The sequence below is a fragment of the Bubalus kerabau genome, chromosome 1, assembly GCF_029407905.1.
Source record: "Bubalus kerabau isolate K-KA32 ecotype Philippines breed swamp buffalo chromosome 1, PCC_UOA_SB_1v2, whole genome shotgun sequence".
NCBI lineage: Eukaryota > Metazoa > Chordata > Mammalia > Artiodactyla > Bovidae > Bubalus > Bubalus kerabau.
Window position 1 is genome coordinate 115,819,853 of NC_073624.1, and position 19,199 is coordinate 115,839,051.

At 43.2% G+C, this 19,199-nt stretch overlaps 1 protein-coding gene and 1 long non-coding RNA gene across 5 annotated transcripts in view; one reads left to right on the forward strand and one right to left on the reverse strand.

Annotated features, from left to right (window-relative positions):
* E2F7 (E2F transcription factor 7) overlaps positions 1-19,199 on the forward strand; it is a 41,553-nt gene that overhangs the window by 10,062 nt on the left and 12,292 nt on the right. The window contains exons 4-9 of the mRNA XM_055587181.1: positions 892-1,060; positions 5,344-5,634; positions 6,797-6,955; positions 8,352-8,486; positions 17,212-17,397; positions 17,852-17,924. Of these exons, the coding sequence (XP_055443156.1) occupies positions 892-1,060; positions 5,344-5,634; positions 6,797-6,955; positions 8,352-8,486; positions 17,212-17,397; positions 17,852-17,924 (1,013 nt within the window). The remainder of the gene's footprint in view (positions 1-891; positions 1,061-5,343; positions 5,635-6,796; positions 6,956-8,351; positions 8,487-17,211; positions 17,398-17,851; positions 17,925-19,199) is intronic.
* The window catches only part of LOC129656551 (uncharacterized), a 136,415-nt gene continuing 128,287 nt past the window's right edge, over positions 11,072-19,199 (reverse strand). For 3 of the 4 annotated variants that reach the window (XR_008716379.1, XR_008716385.1, XR_008716378.1), the window contains one exon: positions 18,010-18,834. This is a non-coding gene — a long non-coding RNA (uncharacterized LOC129656551). Of the gene's footprint in view, positions 11,375-18,009; positions 18,835-19,199 lie in introns of those variants that run through there. The other variant, XR_008716388.1, reaches the window with a different exon arrangement.

Consider the following 19,199-nt stretch of genomic DNA (forward strand, 5'->3'; position numbering starts at 1 on the left):
ACATTAAGTCGTCTTTAAATTACCTGTCCTGTGGGAACCAGAGCTCTTGAGCCAGCAGCATATATATACTTTTTTTAAAAAGTCTTTCTTGGGACTTAAATTGAGCCTTTTTCAAATGTGGTTGATAAGACAAGGGCACTCGTTTAATGTGCTTAAAATAAGAATGAGTTAGGAAGAGTAAGATTTAGCTGTCCTTGCTCAAGTCTGCCAGCTCTTGGTAAATTGTGAAACATAAGAGCTTGGTGACACAATGTAGGCAAGTCCGTCTCAGATTTTCGTGTTGACAGGGATTACAGGGGGCTTAGGGAAAGATAGATTCTGATACATCAGGTCTGAGGGGAGGCCTGGGGTTTCTACAGCTCTTAACACGCTCCTGCTGATGCAGATCTACAGCCTGATGAGCACACTAGTAGCAAGGGTGTAGCAGCCTGTAAATTATCGCATTGTTCATTCTTTAATTTAACCAGTAGACTCAGCCTCAGGGCTTCCCTGGCAGCTCAGATGGTAATACAGGAGACCTGGGTTTGATCCCTGGGTCGGGAAGATCCTCTGAAGACGGGAATGGCAACCCACTCTGGTGTTCTGGCCTGGAGAATTCCATGGACAGAGGAGCCTGGTGGGCTGCAGTCCATGGGGGTGCAGAGTCAGACACGACGGAGCGACCAACACACACACAGAGACTCAGCCTCAAGTCACAAAGGAGCAAAAGTTCAGTTCAGAAAAGCAGTAGGCAAAAGGTTGAGAAAATAAGGTTAGGAAGAGTATTCTAACTAGAATCTGGGATGGTAAGGATGAGGATGTTCCCCTCAATTCGCCATGCCACCTGCGCAGTCTCTCCTTCAGGATGTTAGCCGTGACGTCTCCCGCCTGCCCTCTGTCTGTCCTCTGTAGCTTGATGCTGTGGATGATAGTGCTGTGGATGAGTTTGAAAAGCAAAGGCCAAGCAGAAAGCAGAAAAGCTTAGGACTCCTGTGCCAGAAGTTTCTCGATCGCTACCCAAGTTACCCTCTGTCAACTGAGAAAACTACCATCTCCCTGGATGAAGTTGCTGTCAGTCTCGGTATGTATCATGGGGTCACCGGGAGGCCTGTCTCCGGTCACGGTGGGAAATCGATTCCTCGGATGAGCCGAAGGCTTCAGATCACCTCCTCTACTAAGTACAGAGCAGGCCCTCCAAAAGAGTGAGGACAGAGGAGCAGGTAGAGCTTTTCTTCTGTCATTATCGTTACGCATAGAATTCCAGGGAGCCTTCCAGGCCTGAGGGTCAAACAAATATTTGGTTTCTTTAACCTCAAAAACTGTGTTTGCAAAAGACTCACGTTACAAATTAATAGCTAATACCTTAATTCTATCTTATTTCAGACAGACTCAAAAGATTTTTAGAAATATCCTGCTGTTTATTTTTTTTTTAATGCTTCTAAGAGTTCAGAACTGCTATTATTTCTGTTACAAAGCCAAATTTGAAAGCAAGAGAGTTACGTTTGAAGCCCTGTACTGTGACCTTCACAGCAAGTCTGCCCAACTAGAAAAAGCACATCTGGATATAATTCAAACAGCTAAGGCTTATAACAAAGAGGAATACGTCCGTTCACATGGCGTGATCGTGTGTTATGTACAGTGGCGTCTGGGCTATAAATATGCAGGCAACTGATCCGAGTAGAGACTCCTAGTGGACATGGATTGCGGTTAGTTTCACAAGGAACATACTGTTGACAGTGAATAAGTAGAAATCACAATGATTTAAAGATGTCAGAGTGTCGCCTTAACAAATTAGGACAATTTACTTATAGGAGAAGGAAAAAAAGTCTCAAAGAAGTCAACCTAGTAGGCTTTATGAGCCTGGAGGAGGGCATGGCCACCCACTGCAGGATTCTTGCCTGGAGAATCCCATGGACAGAGGAGCCTGGGAGGTCCTTCAGGTGGCAAAGAGTCAGACACGACTGAAGCAACCTAACATGCACGCATGCAAGGCTTTATGATAGATTATATTTTTAGTTGGTTTATTAGTTCTGTATCTTCCCATAGCCCAAAGAATGTGACTCAGTTGATCTTTGTCAATCTAAATTATTCAAACGGATGGTTAAAAAGATTTGCTGGAAATTGAAGTAATGAGGAGCCAGTGGTTGTGATGGGAAGACCATGGGCTGGACTTTGGGTAAGACAGAACTGGATTTGAAGCCCAGCTTTCTAATGTATAGGCTGAGAGAGATTTAAAAAGTTAATTAATCTTTTCTCAGTCATAGCATAGAAACCATAGCACCTCCCTTACAGAAGCTTAGAAAAGTTACGGATCATGTCAGTAACATGCCCAGCTCAGGGCCTGGCTTAGTAACTTATTGCTCCATGGAACTGTTTCTACTCAGCTGTTATGAGAGGTTCCCCTTGCCCACTTCCACAATTCTCAAGCTGTCCTGTCAACCTGTACAGCCAGGAAGAGGAAGCAGAGGGCTTTGACAGGGAAGCTGTTTTAGAACCCAGGAATAGCGTACAGTATTCTGGCTTTGGTAACAATGAAACGAGATGTGAGCCAGCTGGACAGAAGCTTGGTGTAGACATAGCTGAGGCACTGGGTCCTAGAAACTAGTCTGAAGAGGCTGAGGGTAAAAGAACAGATCATACAATGTCTTTCTCATTGGGGTTCCTCTATACACCCATCCTTTATCAAGAGATCTTGCTGATATCAAAGCAGAATAAAAAAGATTAGATGTTGGAAGGCTGCCTTACAGGTCCCAGGGAGGACAGGGCTGTAGGTCTCCTGTATAACCGTCTAGAGCAGAATGCCAAGGCTTTTGCAAAAACTTCCTACTGTGTCATGATTTCCCAGGCCTGCCAAATGAACTTTCCATCTCTTCATGTGAGATAAGACGGGGTCCCTTCCTAGAAGCTATGTCCAGGGTAACCATCTCCTTGATTGAATCTAAACTCCTGGCTCTATCCCAGGTCACAAGCTGTAAGACCAGATTTTAACCAACGATCTGCAGAGCATTCAAATTGCATTGTTTCCCAGTTTCTAGTCTCATGTAGATTTGATACTGATATTACAGGTAAGAAGTTAAAGAACTGGGAATGACTTTAGTAAATGGAAAATTACACAGCCTAGGAAAATTTGCTGGGCCGAGATGCTCTTGATGAGCTCTGTGGGGCCTAAGGGAAGTGTGGTAACAATGACTAAATGCTCGAGGGCATAACCAACGCCATGACTAGGATGAACAGGACCGCCTTGAAGACAGAAGAAAAAGAAGGCTCAGAGAATCTTCCAGACAGAGCAACCTGCAGGACTTGAGGTCTGTGAAATGGAACTTTTAGATGTGCCCAGCCAGTGGACAGTTAAACTCAATCCAGGTTGCAGAAGTGAGTGATTAGTCAGGCAGCACACCTATTATTGTGCATGCCAAGTGGTATCTTATTGTCTTAAGTGGTCCGAATCGTCCTTTTAATTCTTATTTCTTCCTTTATTTCTTGGGATGTCTAGCCACTAGATGGAGACTTAACGGCTCCTATCTAATACAAAATAACAAAACAGTCAGGCATATGGCTGGCCCTGGGGTGTCTCAGTTGCATTCACATGACATTTCTAATGGGAAGGTTTATGGCAAGTTATGCTCTAAACGAGATGTGTTAATATATGGAAACAGACTGGAACCAGGGCCCAGGCAGATCTGGACAAGGGGCTGCTGACTGCTCCTGCCAGCACCTTCCAGCAGGCATCTGGCAGCAGAGCCGGAACTTTTGGAGGGTGAAGAGCATTTCAGGGTCATGAGCCGAAATGTTCTGATGGACTGTGAAATGCCTCTTCAAGCGGGGATAGCACTTCCTCTCAGCTCCACAGTATTCTTGTAATCTGGTCTATTTCTTGTGTTAAGTCTTTGGAAAGCCAAGAGCTGCATACGCTGAGTCTGCTCTGATTATACAACAGCTGTTGGCAAGCGAAGGGGAAGAAGGCATTTTTGTTGCTGGGCCCTTTTGCTTGGAGATGCCTGGCAGCATTTGTTACGGATACTTAGGCGAGAGCAAGAAGGGCTAGTGAGTCCCAAAAGCCTAAGTGTCTATTGCATAACAGGATGAGACACAGATGCGAGGTTTAAAAAATCTGTTTCTACTGTCACCTTGAATGCCAGCAGGAATTTTAGGTGTCTCCCACGCCACACAGGAAGTACTTACAAAATCATATACAAAGAGCAGATAAATTAACACCTGTCAGAATCCCTTTAAGTTTATTGTCGCACTGAATCCTCCTCATTTTATTAGATAAATACCCAGGCACAGAAAGAGTAAGTAACTTCCCAGGCTCACCCAACTAGTAAGGGATAACGCAGGGATTCCAGTCCAGGCAGTCTGACCCTGAAGACCCCACATTTAACCCATGAAAATATTTTTAGTAAATTCAATAGACTGCTCATAATCCTGGCTATTTAGGGAGTGTGGCATAAGTGGGCAGGGAATCCATGAACTGGATGGTCAGCCTGTGCAGGAGTTTCTGTGCTTTACTGATGGGCTGTGTGGCAGGACATGGTGCATGAGAGCACGGGGAGAATTGTCCGTGGCTGTGACGAGCACACGGAGGCCTGTGTGTTCCAGCCCTGGCCCTCGCTTCCTCCTGCAACCTGAGAAGGGTGCCCAAGCTCTTGACTCCTAAGTCTCCAGCCCAAAATAGGAAACAATATTTACCATCTGTTTTCCCTACTGGCCATTACAAGAATTAACAGGGCAATTTTTTCACATCGTTCAAACTCCAGGAAGGAGAGTATGGTCTGATAATGAGGTTATAGTTATTGGACACAGCTTTATAGTCTGTATACTTAGGACTAGCTACAAGTCAAAATCAACCGTCCAGCCTTCATCAAGCATTTATTACTGTGATGCAGATTGCTCAATCCCACCAGTTTTAACATGTTGAAATGTTCATGTGGTTTGCCTAACAGGTTCAAAGAAAAGTTGATCTACTATTTATGTAATACAGATGGAACTATCATCCATCTCAAGGTGGATGTTCACCCTAGATCTTATCAAGAGTTGGATCCCAAGAAGAAAAAAGAAAAATAATTTCTGTTGCTTACATTCTCGTAGGATGAATTTGTTGAACAATTATATTTGCTGGGCAAAGCATCACACAGAATAGTTCACAGACAAGGCCCAAGCCTTCATGGACTTTATACTCTTAAGTGTTCTTCGGGGCTTCCCTGGTGGTCCAGTGGTTAAGATTCTGTGCTTCCACTGCAGGGGGCCCAGGTTTGATCCCAGATCGGGGAAGTTCAGCCTGCCATGCAGTGCTGCCAAAAAAAAAAAAAAAATTAGAAAAATGTTCTTCAGCATGACAATGGTCGGCTTCTATTTTTCAAACAGGCGTTGAAAGGAGACGCATCTATGACATTGTAAATGTGCTGGAGTCACTGCATCTGGTCAGCCGGGTGGCCAAGAATCAGTACTGCTGGCATGGTAGGCACAGCCTGCCGAAAACCCTAAGGAACCTCCAGAGATTAGGAGAAGAGCAGAAATACGAGGAGCAGATGGCACACCTCCAGCAGAAAGAGCTCGACCTGATAGATTATAAATTCGGAGAACGCAGAAGAGATGGTTGTCCCGATTCCCAAGATCCACAGTTACTGGATTTCTCTGAACCAGACTATCCCTCCTGTGAGTCCCCTGGGCCCACAGCGGTCTCTTCCGAAGATGGGTAGGGCCAGATGGGCCACCCTGGAGGCATGTGGCCTCCTGGTCTCTCTCATAAACGGGCAGATAGATGGCTTCCCAACTGGGCTGCCCACTCCACCTCACGGGAAACCTATCTAGCGGCGGTTTCACTTGGTATCTGGTATGTTTGGATCATAGGTGGCGAATGGCGTTCAGTTTCAGACTGACAGTCCCATGCTGCTTCCTCTTTGTGAGCCTTTAAGGAAAATTTACTTGGAAAGAATTTCTGTCTTCAAAAGATTCTATTTGTTCAATTGTATATTGGAGTGGATGACTTAGAAAAGAACCCAATTGGCAGAAAATGCTGATTAGGAAGACAGACAGCCTTTCGTTTGATACTGAATTTTTTTTTACTTATATTGTATTGCATTGTTCTTCCCCTCCTAGCTCCTATGTATGCTGTCCCTCTTTGATCTTTATTCTCACCCTAATCCTCCTTGCTAAGATGATAAAGTGCAAATATTCCTTATGTTTCACTTGCAAATATAAGAAATAGATATGGACAGGTGGGCCTGACTTTCATTCCATTCACTACCTCATGCCTTTAATTTCACCCTCTGAACCAGTCTTTATCCGAATAACCAGAGGAGACAGCCATCTATCGGGGATGATTTGCCTGTCATCTATGGCAACACACATCGAAGCAGTGTCTCTTGCTTACTTATTGTTTATTTCTTTACTTATTTCCAAAATGCAGTGGAAGAGGTGGGCGCCTCCTATGTGGATGGTGTATTCTAGCTCTTGTGGGCTCAGAGAAATACAAGTAGAGTCCTTGCCTTTGAGGGAAGAGCTGATGTTCTGAAAACAGTTCCTGATCCCACTCTATCCTTTCACTCTTCTACTTTAATCTTTTCCAAAATTGCTTCATAGATTCTATTCAGTGGAGTGTGAGTGTAAAGCATTGCAGAATTTATACCAACTATAGAATAATTTTAGGACCCCCCCCAAAAAATCTATCTTATTTCTTTATGAACCATCTTTTTGTGATGTGTGGCCAAGTGGTGATCAAAAGTGATCTTTCCATCTGCTGATAGAGTTAGATAGGACTGGCAAACTACAAGTACAGATTATATGTTTTGATGCTTTCATTTCATTCCCTTTGTAGCATCTGCAAACAGTCGGAAAGACAAGTCTCTGAGAATTATGAGCCAGAAGTTTGTCATGCTGTTCCTGGTCTCCAAAACCAAGATTGTTACTCTTGATGTGGCTGCCAAAATACTGATAGAGGAAAGCCAAGATACGCCAGACCATAGTAAATTTAAAAGTAAGCATCTTCACTTAAATCCACTTAGCAGCACAGAAAGGGTGGGGTTTCACATGTTGATGTTTGCAGCCTTGGAGATTTTTTTTTTTTTAATTATTTTGTTGAGATGTGCACTCCTTCTTGCCTTCTTTAAGTTTCTTGGTGCTGTGAAAGGTAAGCTGATCACATACTAGAATTCCTGTGAAAGTTCTGCCTGATGCCTTTCCCTCGGCAGAGTGGTTGCTGGAAGCAGAATGGCATCCCACACATGCAGGTCAGGGAGGGTGTGAGAGGCTTTGAATTTCTCTTTAGTATCGCTGCATCCAAGATGGAATGTCTGAGTTTTCTTTCCCTTTTCTCCTCACCCCCCGCATACTCTTCTGATGTGGACATGAAAGTTGTCTACAGGTAAGAACCAGAAGAACAGCAGGGGCGGGGAGGGGGGCGTGGTGGGACATGGATGCTGGACAAGAGAGTGTTTCGAGTTTCGCACCCAGAACATCTTCCTCTTCCGTCAAGCCTGGGTCCTGAGCCAGAGGCCCTGGCTGCTGCTAGCTCATTCAAGCCCTGGAAACCCTGAATTCAGCATTCGCTAGCTTTTGTTTGTTTCCAGCTGGAAGTATAGCCACCGTGTGGGAGAAATGGCTAGATAAAATCCAGTTCTATCAGGATTGGGAAGAATATTGCATCTGGAGTGAAAGCTTGATGTTTCAGGCCCATAATCAGAGCCCTTGGCTTATCCTAGCCCTGAATTCAAGTGGCTTTCCTCCCTGTAAGTTGACTTCTTGGATAGAGCTTACTTTGTGGGCATTGTCCTGCCCACCTAATGTGTTACCGCCCGCCCCTCTGAATTTCTCCTCCAGTGCATGTATTTTCAAATGTCTCTCCCTGGACCTCTCAGACTCAGGGAATGCCCACCCAGCCCTCCCCCACTGGGTGTCCAGCAGGGTTAGAGCCGACGCGCTGACTGTCTTCAGCAGTCATACCTCGTGAGCTGGAGCCCCGGACAGTCTGTGTGCCCCGCAGTGCAGCCTCGCCGGAAGCTGCGGGGAGAGACTCCAGGCAAGCTTCGGACAAACAGTGGATCAGAATGACGTTTCCTACGCCTTTAATTACAGCCCGTTTGCCTCCCTCGGTGTTTTTGCAATCACAGTCATCCCAGCTTGTCACCAGGTGCCTCTGGTATGAAGCGTGAAGCTGTGAAAGCAGAACACACTGACCTTCGCTGAGTGAGGTGATCAGGCACTGAAATCCTTCGTGATTTCACGTGGGAGCCACTGGCCTCTCATGCTACCCCACTGCTCTCTGCTGGAGGCTTCTTTGGTGGCTGAGAAAGTGACCCATCACACAAACTAAAAGGTCATGCTGTCCCGGACCGAGGTATGGTGTGACCACAGTTGTTTTTTATGTCTTCAAGCAAAGGTACGACGCCTCTATGACATAGCCAATGTGCTCACCAGCTTGGTGCTGATAAAGAAAGTGCACGTCACGGAAGATCGAGGCCGGAAACCTGCCTTCAAGTGGATCGGCCCTGTGGATTTCAGCTCCACGGGTAAGGCGCGCTGTTGCTCGGGACCATCTGATGTATAATCCCCAGTTGCTTTTTCAAAGCGTACACCTACCACACGGCGAGATTAATCTTCACCTTCATCTCCCATCACCCACGTCATATTCAAAATTAGACTCGTGCCGCTAGTCTGGGAACAGTGAGCCTTAGCCTACAAGTGCTTATGCTGGCGGCTGACACGCAGAGAGCTTAGAACCTGGCAGTTTCTGAAGCTATTAAATTACAGCTCGTTGGCTTTTTTTTTAATTTCATTCCAAAGTTCCTGGAAGTTTGGGCCTGAGGATTAAAAATAATGCTTCATCTTAACAAGTTGTTTTTTTTTTTTTTTTAATTTTAAAAATGACACTTCTTATGATCCCTGGTTGTTCTGCATTAGCAGAATAAAACATTGTTTTTCTTGGAAATTCCAGATAATGTAAAAATTATATCAGTTACTGTCACAGAACTCATAGGTGGTAAGATGACACTTAAACATAGTATGGATGTAATGAACACCTTTTCTGTAATTTATTTAAAAGATCGCAAATGTCATAATTTTACTAAATTAGAGCAAAAGAGGGTATTATCTTCTACTTATTTTACAGGTAGTATTTGTGCAACTGGGGACTGGATCTTTCTGCACCATCTACTTATGTATAGCTATACTGCCAGGAAAAAAGCCATTAAAGTTATTTTTAAATTGCCCTTCCAATTTTAGTCTTAGTAGTATAAATTCTCACACTTACCCCAGGCTTATAAAAGATATAGCTCCCTACCTCACTTCGTAACACATTATTCACTTAGAAACGAGATGAAGCCACTTAGAACCAAGTATAATTAATTCAGCAGGTCCTTACTGCGTGTGAACTATGCAGGCAAAGTTCATTCTATTGCACTGAGCAGGTAATGCATTTTTCACACATTGAACGTTTGTGGCAACTGTGTGTGATCAGGTGATGCTTAGTATTTTTTAGCAATGATGTGTCTTTTAACTTAGGTGTGTACATTATTTAGATATGACGCTATTGCACTCAACACAGTATAGCATAAACCTACCTTTTATATGCACTGGAAAACAAAAAAATTTATGTGACTCGTTTTATTGCAGTGGCCTAGAACCAAACCCACAATATCTCTGAGGGTTGCCTTTAGTAACACTGAGGAAAACCCAAAGAGACATTTATGATACAGTCCCTGCCAGTATGAAATGTACAACTTTGCCACTTTCTACTCCTGTTTTTGGCTTATCCTTGGGTTTTCACCAGTGAAGCTCTCTTCCCCGTTTCAACATAAAATATTCTACTCAGCCTTCAGTCTGGCTCAAATGTCAGCTCTTGCATGAAGTTTTCCCCAGTCACCCAGAGCAAGAAGTATCTCATCGGAAGGATTGTAATTTAGTATCTTGCCATTATACCTGGGGATAATATCATGGTATTGTTCCTGCTGTACACATTTGAGGCAGACACAGTTTTTATTCGCCTTTAATTAAACTCTAGCATCCAGACCAGTGCCTTATCTACTTCAGTTGGTTAATGAGCTTCTACTGAAGGTGTATAATTAATATACCTTTGAAAATCAGAGAACTCTTAAGCACTGCATATGATAATACTGGATCTGTAGGAATTCAGAGATGATATGGGTTAAGTTCTGATGGACTGTTAGGTTTTGGACGGATGGAGAGCTTTTTTTTCAGTTGAAGGAACAGATACCTAAGAACATACCTGGCTTGTGTCAGAGAACTCAGGCATCCTGACTTAAGTGGAGGACCTAGGATAGGAATAATGAGAAGTAAAGTGTGATCATTTGGGACCACATTTTGGAAGGCCTCAGAAGTTAGCCAAGAAATCTGTACTAGTGGGCAGAAGTGACAAGGGGTCTTTAGATAAAGAGATTGAAAGAGAGGAGGGATTCAAAGTTGGTGGTGTCACTGAGGAAAACAAGATAGCCAGAGAAGTGAGCTGGTGTTGAGAAGTCGAGGAGTTTGTGGATTTATGTAACCGGTGGGTTGGCCCCTGGGAGCACTCTGATGTGTCATGGGAGAGGGGACTTGGCACTAGGTCAGAAACCTCAAATTGAACTTTCTTCCTCTATCCTTCAGAAACCTGGTCCTCCTTCTGTATTCCCTGTTTCCGTTACTGACAGCACCATTGCCACGAGCCCAACAATTACACTTGGAACAGCAAGTTACCTTTGATTTCTTAATTCACTCCCCTTCACTCCTCAGTTAGCGATCCACCTCTTTACTCTTTTCCTTCCCCACCATAAGGACCTTTCCTTCCTTTTAACAGCTTTATTGCGGTATCATGACATTCAATAAACAGCACAGTGGTTAAAGTCACAGTTGGATAAGTTCTGCATCATACGCCTCAGTGAATAATCACTGCAACCAAGGTAGTTAACCCATCACCCTCCAAAGCCTCCTTCTGTTCCTGCGAATACCTCCCTCCCTTTCCCCACTCCCAGCAACCAGTGATCTGCTTTCCTTCACTCGAGACGTGTGTATATCTTCTGAAATGTCTAATAAGTCAATCAAACACAGTCAGTGCTTATTATTGGCAGATTCCGTATTTGCGAATTTACCACCTCACGAAAATTTATTTGAAACTCCAGAATCAGTACCCACAGCATTTTCTGAGTCATTCACAGATTGCAGAGTAGCAAAAGCTTTCATTTGCCATGGCGTGTGCTCCCAGCTGAGGTCAGACAAGGCAACCTTGTTGTTTCCCACACTTGTTTCTTTTGACTCACACTGTAAACAAGCATCCTTTTCATGGTCTTTTTAGTGCTGCGTTTTCACGTTTTTGTGGTTTGCGTTGGTGATCTTGCTGTTTGAAATTGTCCGCAAGTGTCATACTGAAATGCCGTCTAGTGTTTCTAAGTGCACGAAGGCTGTGCTGTGTTTTACAGAGAAAATACATGTGTTAGAGGAACTTCGGAGAAGGCAATGGCACCCCACTCCAGTACTCTTGCCTGGAAAATCCATGGACAGAGGAGCCTGGAAGGCTGCAGTCCATGGGGTCGCTGAGGGTCGGACACGACTGAGCGGCTTCACTTTCACTTTTCACTTTCATGCATTGGAGAAGGAAATGGCAACCCACTCCAGTGTTCTTGCCTGGAGAATCCCAGGGACGGGGGAGCCTGGTGGGCTGCCGTCTATGGGGTGTCACAGAGTTGGACACAACTGAAGTGACTTAGCAGAGGAACTTAGTTCCGGCATGAGTTCCAGTGATTTTGACTGAGTGCAATGCTAATGGATCAACAAGATGTTCTAAATGTGTCTTAAACAGACTCATGAAACAGGGTTATGTACTAATCAGTTTATAGAAATGTTTTGACCAGACACTTGCAGAAAACTAACCCTGTATTTCCTTTGGGAGTGATGGTTCAGTATTGACTAATTTCAGTGTTCACGGTGACTTTATAGAGCTTTACCACAAATAATGACAATCAGCTGTAGTGTGAATACTCTTTTTATCAGACTTGATTCAGCATAATTATTTTGAGATTAATTGCGTGGTAATGTGTATCAATAGTGTATTCCTTTTTATTGCTGAGGAGTATTCACTATATGGATATACTATTCTTTCTTTTTTTTTTTTTATTATTTTATTTTTTAATGGATATACTATTCTTTATTCCTGCACTTAAGAGTGGACTTTTGAATTATTTTCAATCTAGAGCTATCACAAACAGCTGACTCGTTGGAAAAGACCCTGATGCTGGGAAAGCTGGAGGGTAGGAGGAGAACGGGGTGACAGAGGATGAGATGGTTGGATGGCATCAGTGACTCAGTGAACATGAGTTTGAGCAAACCCCAGGAGACAGTCAAGGACAGGGAAGCCTGGCGTGCTGCAGTTCGTGGGTGGCAGAGTCAGACACGACTGAGTGACTGAACAACAGCAAACAAAGCTGCAGTGGATATTCACATACATGTCTTTATATGCAAATATGCTTTCATTTCTCTTGATTCATATCTGGGAGAATAGGTGCATCACACGATAGGTGGATGCTTAAGTTTTTAAGAAACTTCCAAGCTGTTTTCCAAAGTAGCTGTAACATTTTACATTCCCACCAGTGGTATATGCGAGTTCTAGGTCAGCCTTAGTCCTAGCTGTTCCAATAGGTGTATACAGGCATCACTGTTGTTTTACTTCATGTTTCCCCCGGTGGTGTCCAATCCAACCGTCTTGGTATCATTTGTCTTCTTTTGATGGGCTTTCTTTAACATTTCTTAGAGTGCAGGTCAGCCAATGGTGAAATCTTCCAGTTGTTGTATGTCTGAGGACGTCTTTATTTCACCTGTGTTTTTGAAAAATATTTTCCTTGGGTAAGGATTCTAGGTTGGAGGTTTTTTTCCTTTTGGTGCTTTAAAGAACTGGTTCCACTGTCTTCAAGCTTGCATTGTTTCTGACAAGAACTCTCCCATCATCCTATTCTTCCACGTGTAATGTGTCTTCTTTTTTCTTGGTTACTTTTAATGTTTTCTTTATGACTGGTTTTAAACAATTTGATCATGTGTGGGTTGTTACAGTTTTCTCAGTGTCTCTTCGATTTGTTGAGCTTCTTGGATCTATGGATTTAAACTTTTCATCAAGTTTGGTGAATTTTTTGTCATTATTTCTTCACGTTTGGCTGTTTGAAGTGGTCCTACAGTTCACTGATGTTTTGTTCATTTCTTTGTCTCTTTTCTGTCACTTTGGATAGTGTTTATTGCTCTTTAAGTTCACAGTTTTTTTTCTGCATGCATGAATTTTTTTCTAAACTGCCATGCATTTCACCCATGGTGTTTTTCCACCTTCAACATTGTAGTTTTAATTGCTAGAAGTTTGACTTGGACCTGTATAAATTTTTTTAAATGTTCTGTTTTGTGGCTGTGCTGGGTCTTCACTGCAGAGCACAGGCTTCTCACTGCAGTGGATTCTTGTTGCAGAACGTGGGCTCTAGGGTACACAGGCTCGGTAGTTGTGGCACATAGGCTTAGTTGCTCTGTGGCCTGTGGGATCTTCAGGGCTCTAACCAGTGTCCCTAGCATTGCAAGGTGGAGTTTTAACCACTGGACCACCAGGAAATCCTGGGCCTTTGTAGTTTTGATGTCTCCACTTAACATGTTCAATTTCTTGAGTTCACGGAATACAATCATAATATCTATTTTAATGTGCCTGTCTACTAATTCTATCATCTATGTCACTTTGAGGTCCATTTCAACTAATTTTTCTGCTCATTGTGGGTTATATCTCCCTGCTTCTTTGTGTATAACGTAATTTTTGACTGTATGCCATGCATGTGTGCTAAGTAACTTCAGTCGTGTCCCAACTCTGTGCAACCCTGTGGACTGCACCCACTGGGCTCCTCTGTCCATGGGATTCTCTAGGCAAGAGTACATGCCCTTCTCCAGGGGACCGTCCCAACCCCAGGATGGAACACGCATCTTTTATGTCTCCTGCATTGGCAGGTTGGTTCTTTACCCTCAAGCCACCTGGGAAGCCCAATTGTATGCCATTATATGTACAATGAGAATTATAAATTGTTATGTGCTAAATAATTCTCTCTTCCTAAAAATGTTCTTGAGCTTTGTTCTCTGATACAGCAAAGTTACTTGGAAACAGTTTTCCTTTCGGCTCTTGCCTTTAAGCTTTGTTAGGCAGAATGGCACCCCACTCCAGTACTCTTGCCTGGAAAATCCCATGGATGGAGGAGCCTGGTGGGCTGCAGTCCATGGGGTCGCTAAGAGTCGGACACGACTGAGTGACTTCACTTTCACTTTTCACTTTCATGCATTGGAGAAGGAAATGGCAACCCACTCCAGTGTTCTTGCCTGGAGAATCCCAGGGACAGGGGAGCCCGTTGGGCTGCCGTCTATGGGGTCTCACAGAGTTGGACATGACTGAAGTGACTTAGCAGCAGCAGCAGGCAGAACCCACCCTATCAGCAATTAGTCTTGAGTACACTGTCCCCACTACTGAGGCAACACCCTCTTTAGCATTCTAACCAAAGACCATAAAGTATGAGATTTTTTTTCCCACTGCAACTGTTGGCAGTCAGCACTGTTCTCAGCCCTTTTTGAGTGCAGACACTGTTCTGTCTACTCCTTTTGAGGGCTCTTTCCTTGACCTTGGGGAGTTTCCCCCCATGCATGAGTACGCCACTGAATACAGTCAGCCCTTTGACTCTGCAGGTTCCACATCTGTAGAGTCAACCAATGATGGATCGAAAGTATTTTTTTTTAAATACAGAAAGTTCCAGAAATCAGAACTCAAAATTTGCTGCACACTGACAGCTACCGAGATAGCATTTACATTGTATTAGGTACTACAGTAATCTAGAGATGATTTAGTATATAGCACCTACAAAAGTTTACTCAGTATCTACACAGGATTAAATCTATGCCATTTTATATAGGCGTCTTGAACATCTTAGGTGAGATGCTGAACTATCCATGTGGGGACTTGAAACCGATCTCCTGTGACTGCTGAAGGACAGCTCTACTCAAAGGGGACCCTCTGCAGACCTCCAGCACTCCTTCTGCATGGCTGTGCTCTTCAGTACCCTGGCCCACCAGCGCTAGCTGCCTTGACTTTCCAGGTCTCCCAGCTCCATCCCAGGTTAAGGAGACTTGCAGGCTCTGCCTAGAGCTCCTTCTCTGCCCCCTAGCCTGGAAGTGTTGCCCAGGCAGTAAGCTGGGCTAATCAGAGCTTACCTCTTTTCAGGTCCTGTCTCTAGTGGATCACCGTCCTTCATGGCCTAGTGTCCAGTATCTTGAGAACCATTGTTTTATATACTTAGTTCAGTATTTTATTTCTTTCAGGAAGGAGGGTAAATAATACTGTCTTGACCCACTTTCTTCTAGTTGATTCTATAACTTCTGATTTTCTAAAGAGAGAATTTGTTGGGGTTTTATTACAAGAAAAAGAAAACCATAGGTGGTTTTCTTTTTCAATATTTGAGTATAAGTCTAGCTGGGCCTTTCAGTTTATTAAATCAGTCTTACAATTAAAATGTGCATCCCTTGAACTTAAAAAAGATAGCACAGATGAGCAGGGTAGGCATGACTATCTGAACAATGGTAAGTGTTTCTTTATAGAACATAGACCTGATTCTATATAGAGATTTCTGTCCTGATTTCACAGAGGCTTATTTAAGCTTAAAATTGGCCTCAAGGCCCAGTCTTCTAATACCCTCACTGTTCTGCAGCATTTCAACCGTGAGGTGTCTGCTGACCTTATGCCTTTGGTCACTTAGTAACTGAGCTTCCTGCTGCATAGGAAAGAAATAATAAAGCATAATAATAGGAAATGGAGATTCTTATACTCATTGCCCTGGGACTGTGGCATAAGAGGCCAATCTCAATTAATGTTAAAATCTCTAAATATTCATGTTGGGCTGAGTACGATTGGGTTTTCCTTTGATATCTCTGCCCAAAGAAAGCATCTGAAATGTCAGGTCCATTCTAATTTGGGTTATAGAACATCCTGCTCTACTTTTGTTGCAGTTTAGATAATTTTAGAATATATATGGATTCAGTCTTTAAAGTCACTAACTTATTTAAAAGATTAGTACACTGAAAGAAATTGGGGTTTGAGACAGGGTTCATGAAATTCCTTTGTTTTCATTTTTAATTTATAGGTAGCTCCATTACAATGAGAGGTTCTCAAAGCCATATCTTTTGTGTGTGTGTGTGTGTGTGTGTGTTTCTTGTATTTATTTTATTATTTTTTTTTAATTTTAATTTTATTTTACTTTTAAACCTCAAACACTGTATTAGTTTTGCCAAACATCAAAACAAATCTGCCACAGGTATACATGTGCTCCCCATCCTGAACCCTCCTCCCTCCTCCCTCCCCACACCATCCCTCTAGGTCATCCCAGTGCACCAGCCCCAAGCATCCAGTATCGTGTATCGAACCTGGACTGGCAACTTGTTTCATACATGATATTACACATGTTTCAATGCCATTCTCCCAAATCTTCCCACCCTCTCCCTCTCCAACAGAGTCCATAAGACTGTTCTATACATCAGTGTCTCTTTTGCTGTCTTGTACACAGGGTTATTGTTACCATCTTTCAAAATTCCATATATATGCGTTAGTATACTGTATTGGTGTTTTTCTTTCTGGCTTACTTCACTCTGTATAATAGGCTCCAGTTTCATCCACCTCATTAGAACTGATTCAAATGTATTCTTTTTAATGGCTGAGTAATACTCCATTGTGTATATGTACCACAGCTTTCTTATCCATTCATCTGCTGATGGACATCTAGGTTGCTTCCATGTCCTGGCTATTATAAACAGTGCTGCGATGAACATTGGGGTACACGTGTCTCTTTCCCTTCTGGTTTCCTCGGTGTGTATGCCCAGCAGTGGGATTGCTGGATCATAAGGCAGTTCTATTTCCAGTTTTTTACGGAATCTCCACACTGTTCTCCATAGTGGCTGTACTAGTTTGCATTCCCACCAACAGTGTAAGAGGGTTCCTTTTTCTCCACACCCTCTCCAGCATTTATTGCTTGTAGACTTTTGGATTGCAGCCATTCTGACTGGTGTGAAATGGTACCTCATAGTGGTTTTGATTTGCATTTCTCTGATAATGAGTGATGTTGAACATCTTTTCATGTGTTTGTTAGCCATCTGTATGTCTTCTTTGGAGAAATGTCAAAGCCATATCTTAAAAAGGCTGAAATTACCCTGAATTATAGCTGTATAACAACACTACCAGTTCTCTTATTTATTTAGATGACGATCTCATGGATGTTTCTACACCTGTCCTACCAGAATTGAAAAAAGAAATATACGGCGACGTTCAGTTCTGTGCAAAACAGAAGCTTGCTCGACACAGCTCTTTTAACTCAGAGCAGGCTTCCGAGAGGATACAGAGGAAAGTGAACTCAGAACCCAGCAGCCCTTACAGACAAAAACAAGGTATCTGCCTTTACTTAACCCACAGCGTCTATCAGTCACCATGTAATGGTAGCCCTGCCCGTGCACTGACATTTTAAAGTGAGCTAACTGTAGGCTCTGCATGAGATGGTGAGTTCACAGGGTATACACATGGCCCTCAGCCTGAAATTGATTCTCGTTGGCCTTGAAGATTGAAGATTACTTGGTTTGCTGTGGTTGACCTGTTTGATGCATCTCAGCAATTCATCAGATTTATAAATCAATGCTTGCTTTGTTTTGTTTTCTTACTAATTTTTAATGAGACCTACCTCCACCACTTAGAGCTAGCTTCTGGACATGTCTCTCTCTGAATCAAAACCAGGATGGATTTGAGATAGTCTTATAATCCTTGAGCTGTGAATAATGAACCCTGCTGTATATAACTGCTGTTATAAGTCCCTTGCTGTATTTGTTAGAACTTTGTTTTCCTTTTTAGGATTCGGAGTCTACTCCTTGGAAATTGGAAGCCTGGCAGCTGTCTCCAGACAGAAAATGGAAGACAACTCAGAGTAAGTAGTTTCTGTCCTAGTTTTAACTGTGACTGAATTGAAATGCCACCCATCGAAGGGTAAAGTCTAGCAGTCCTGCTCACAAATCAGCCATTTGTTTATTAAGGATTTTGTAAGTTTCCCCCTTGTGCCCAACACTGTGCAGGATTTGGCATCTGGGACCCAAAATTGAAAATTTTTATGAAAAATGTATCCCCTAGGCTATGAAAGCTTACAAGGAAAAATAAAAAGACAAGTCACTACTAATGTGACAGAGAAATGACATATCATAGTCCCATGAATCACTTTGTCATTATCCTAACTAATGTCATTTATGAACTACCGGGTACTATTCTTAAAGTTTTATGTGTATTATCTCATCTAATTATAACAACAACCTTTTGAGGTTGGTGCTATTATCCTAATTTACAGGGAGGCAGCTGACATCCTGAGAGGTTAAATAACTCACCCAAAGTCACAGAGTTAATAAGTGAAAGAACCTACACTATCTGAATCAGATTTGGGGTTTGATTTTGAAGGAAATCACATATTATCAGAGGAAACAGAGGAAATGCTGAAGAGAGAACAGAAGAGGTTTATAATGAGAGACAAGGGAGGAAAAAAACTGTTGAACCGGAGTCAGGGAGTGGATGGGAAGTGAGCCATAGTGATTTGTCTAAATAAGTTAGAAGAAGAGCTTGGGGTATTGGAGGTGAGTAGGTCAAGTTGGCAGAATGCTCTGAACGCCAAGGCGTAGAGTTTAGATTTATCAAACAGACAGTAAAGGGTTCCTGTAGATTCACTGGAGACCATTCAGGCTGCTTTGAGCAGGTAGGGTTGGAATTAGAGAAGGACTGCAGATTAGGACATCGCAGAATAGAGCATTCCCAGCCTTTCTGCTCTCCTGTGGTGCCGGTCCAAGCCGTGTCAGCTGGCAATGCAAAGAAATGCAAATCAGTGTAAGACAGTGAGGCAGCACAACTTAATTTGAATATGTGCTGTGCTGTGCTTAGTCACCCAGTCATATCTGACTCTTTATGAACCCATGGACTGCAGCCCGTCAGACTCCTCTGTCCATGGGGATTCTCCAGGCAAGAATACTGGAGTGGGTTGCCATGCCCTCCTCCAGGAGATCTTCCCAACCCAGGGATCAAACCCATGTCTCCTGAACTGCAGATTCGTTACCGTCTGAGCCACCAGGGAAGCCCAAGAATACTTGAGTGGGTAGGCTGTCCCTTCTCCAGGGGAGCTTGCCGACCCAGGAATCGAATGGCGTGTCCTGCATTGCAGGCAGAT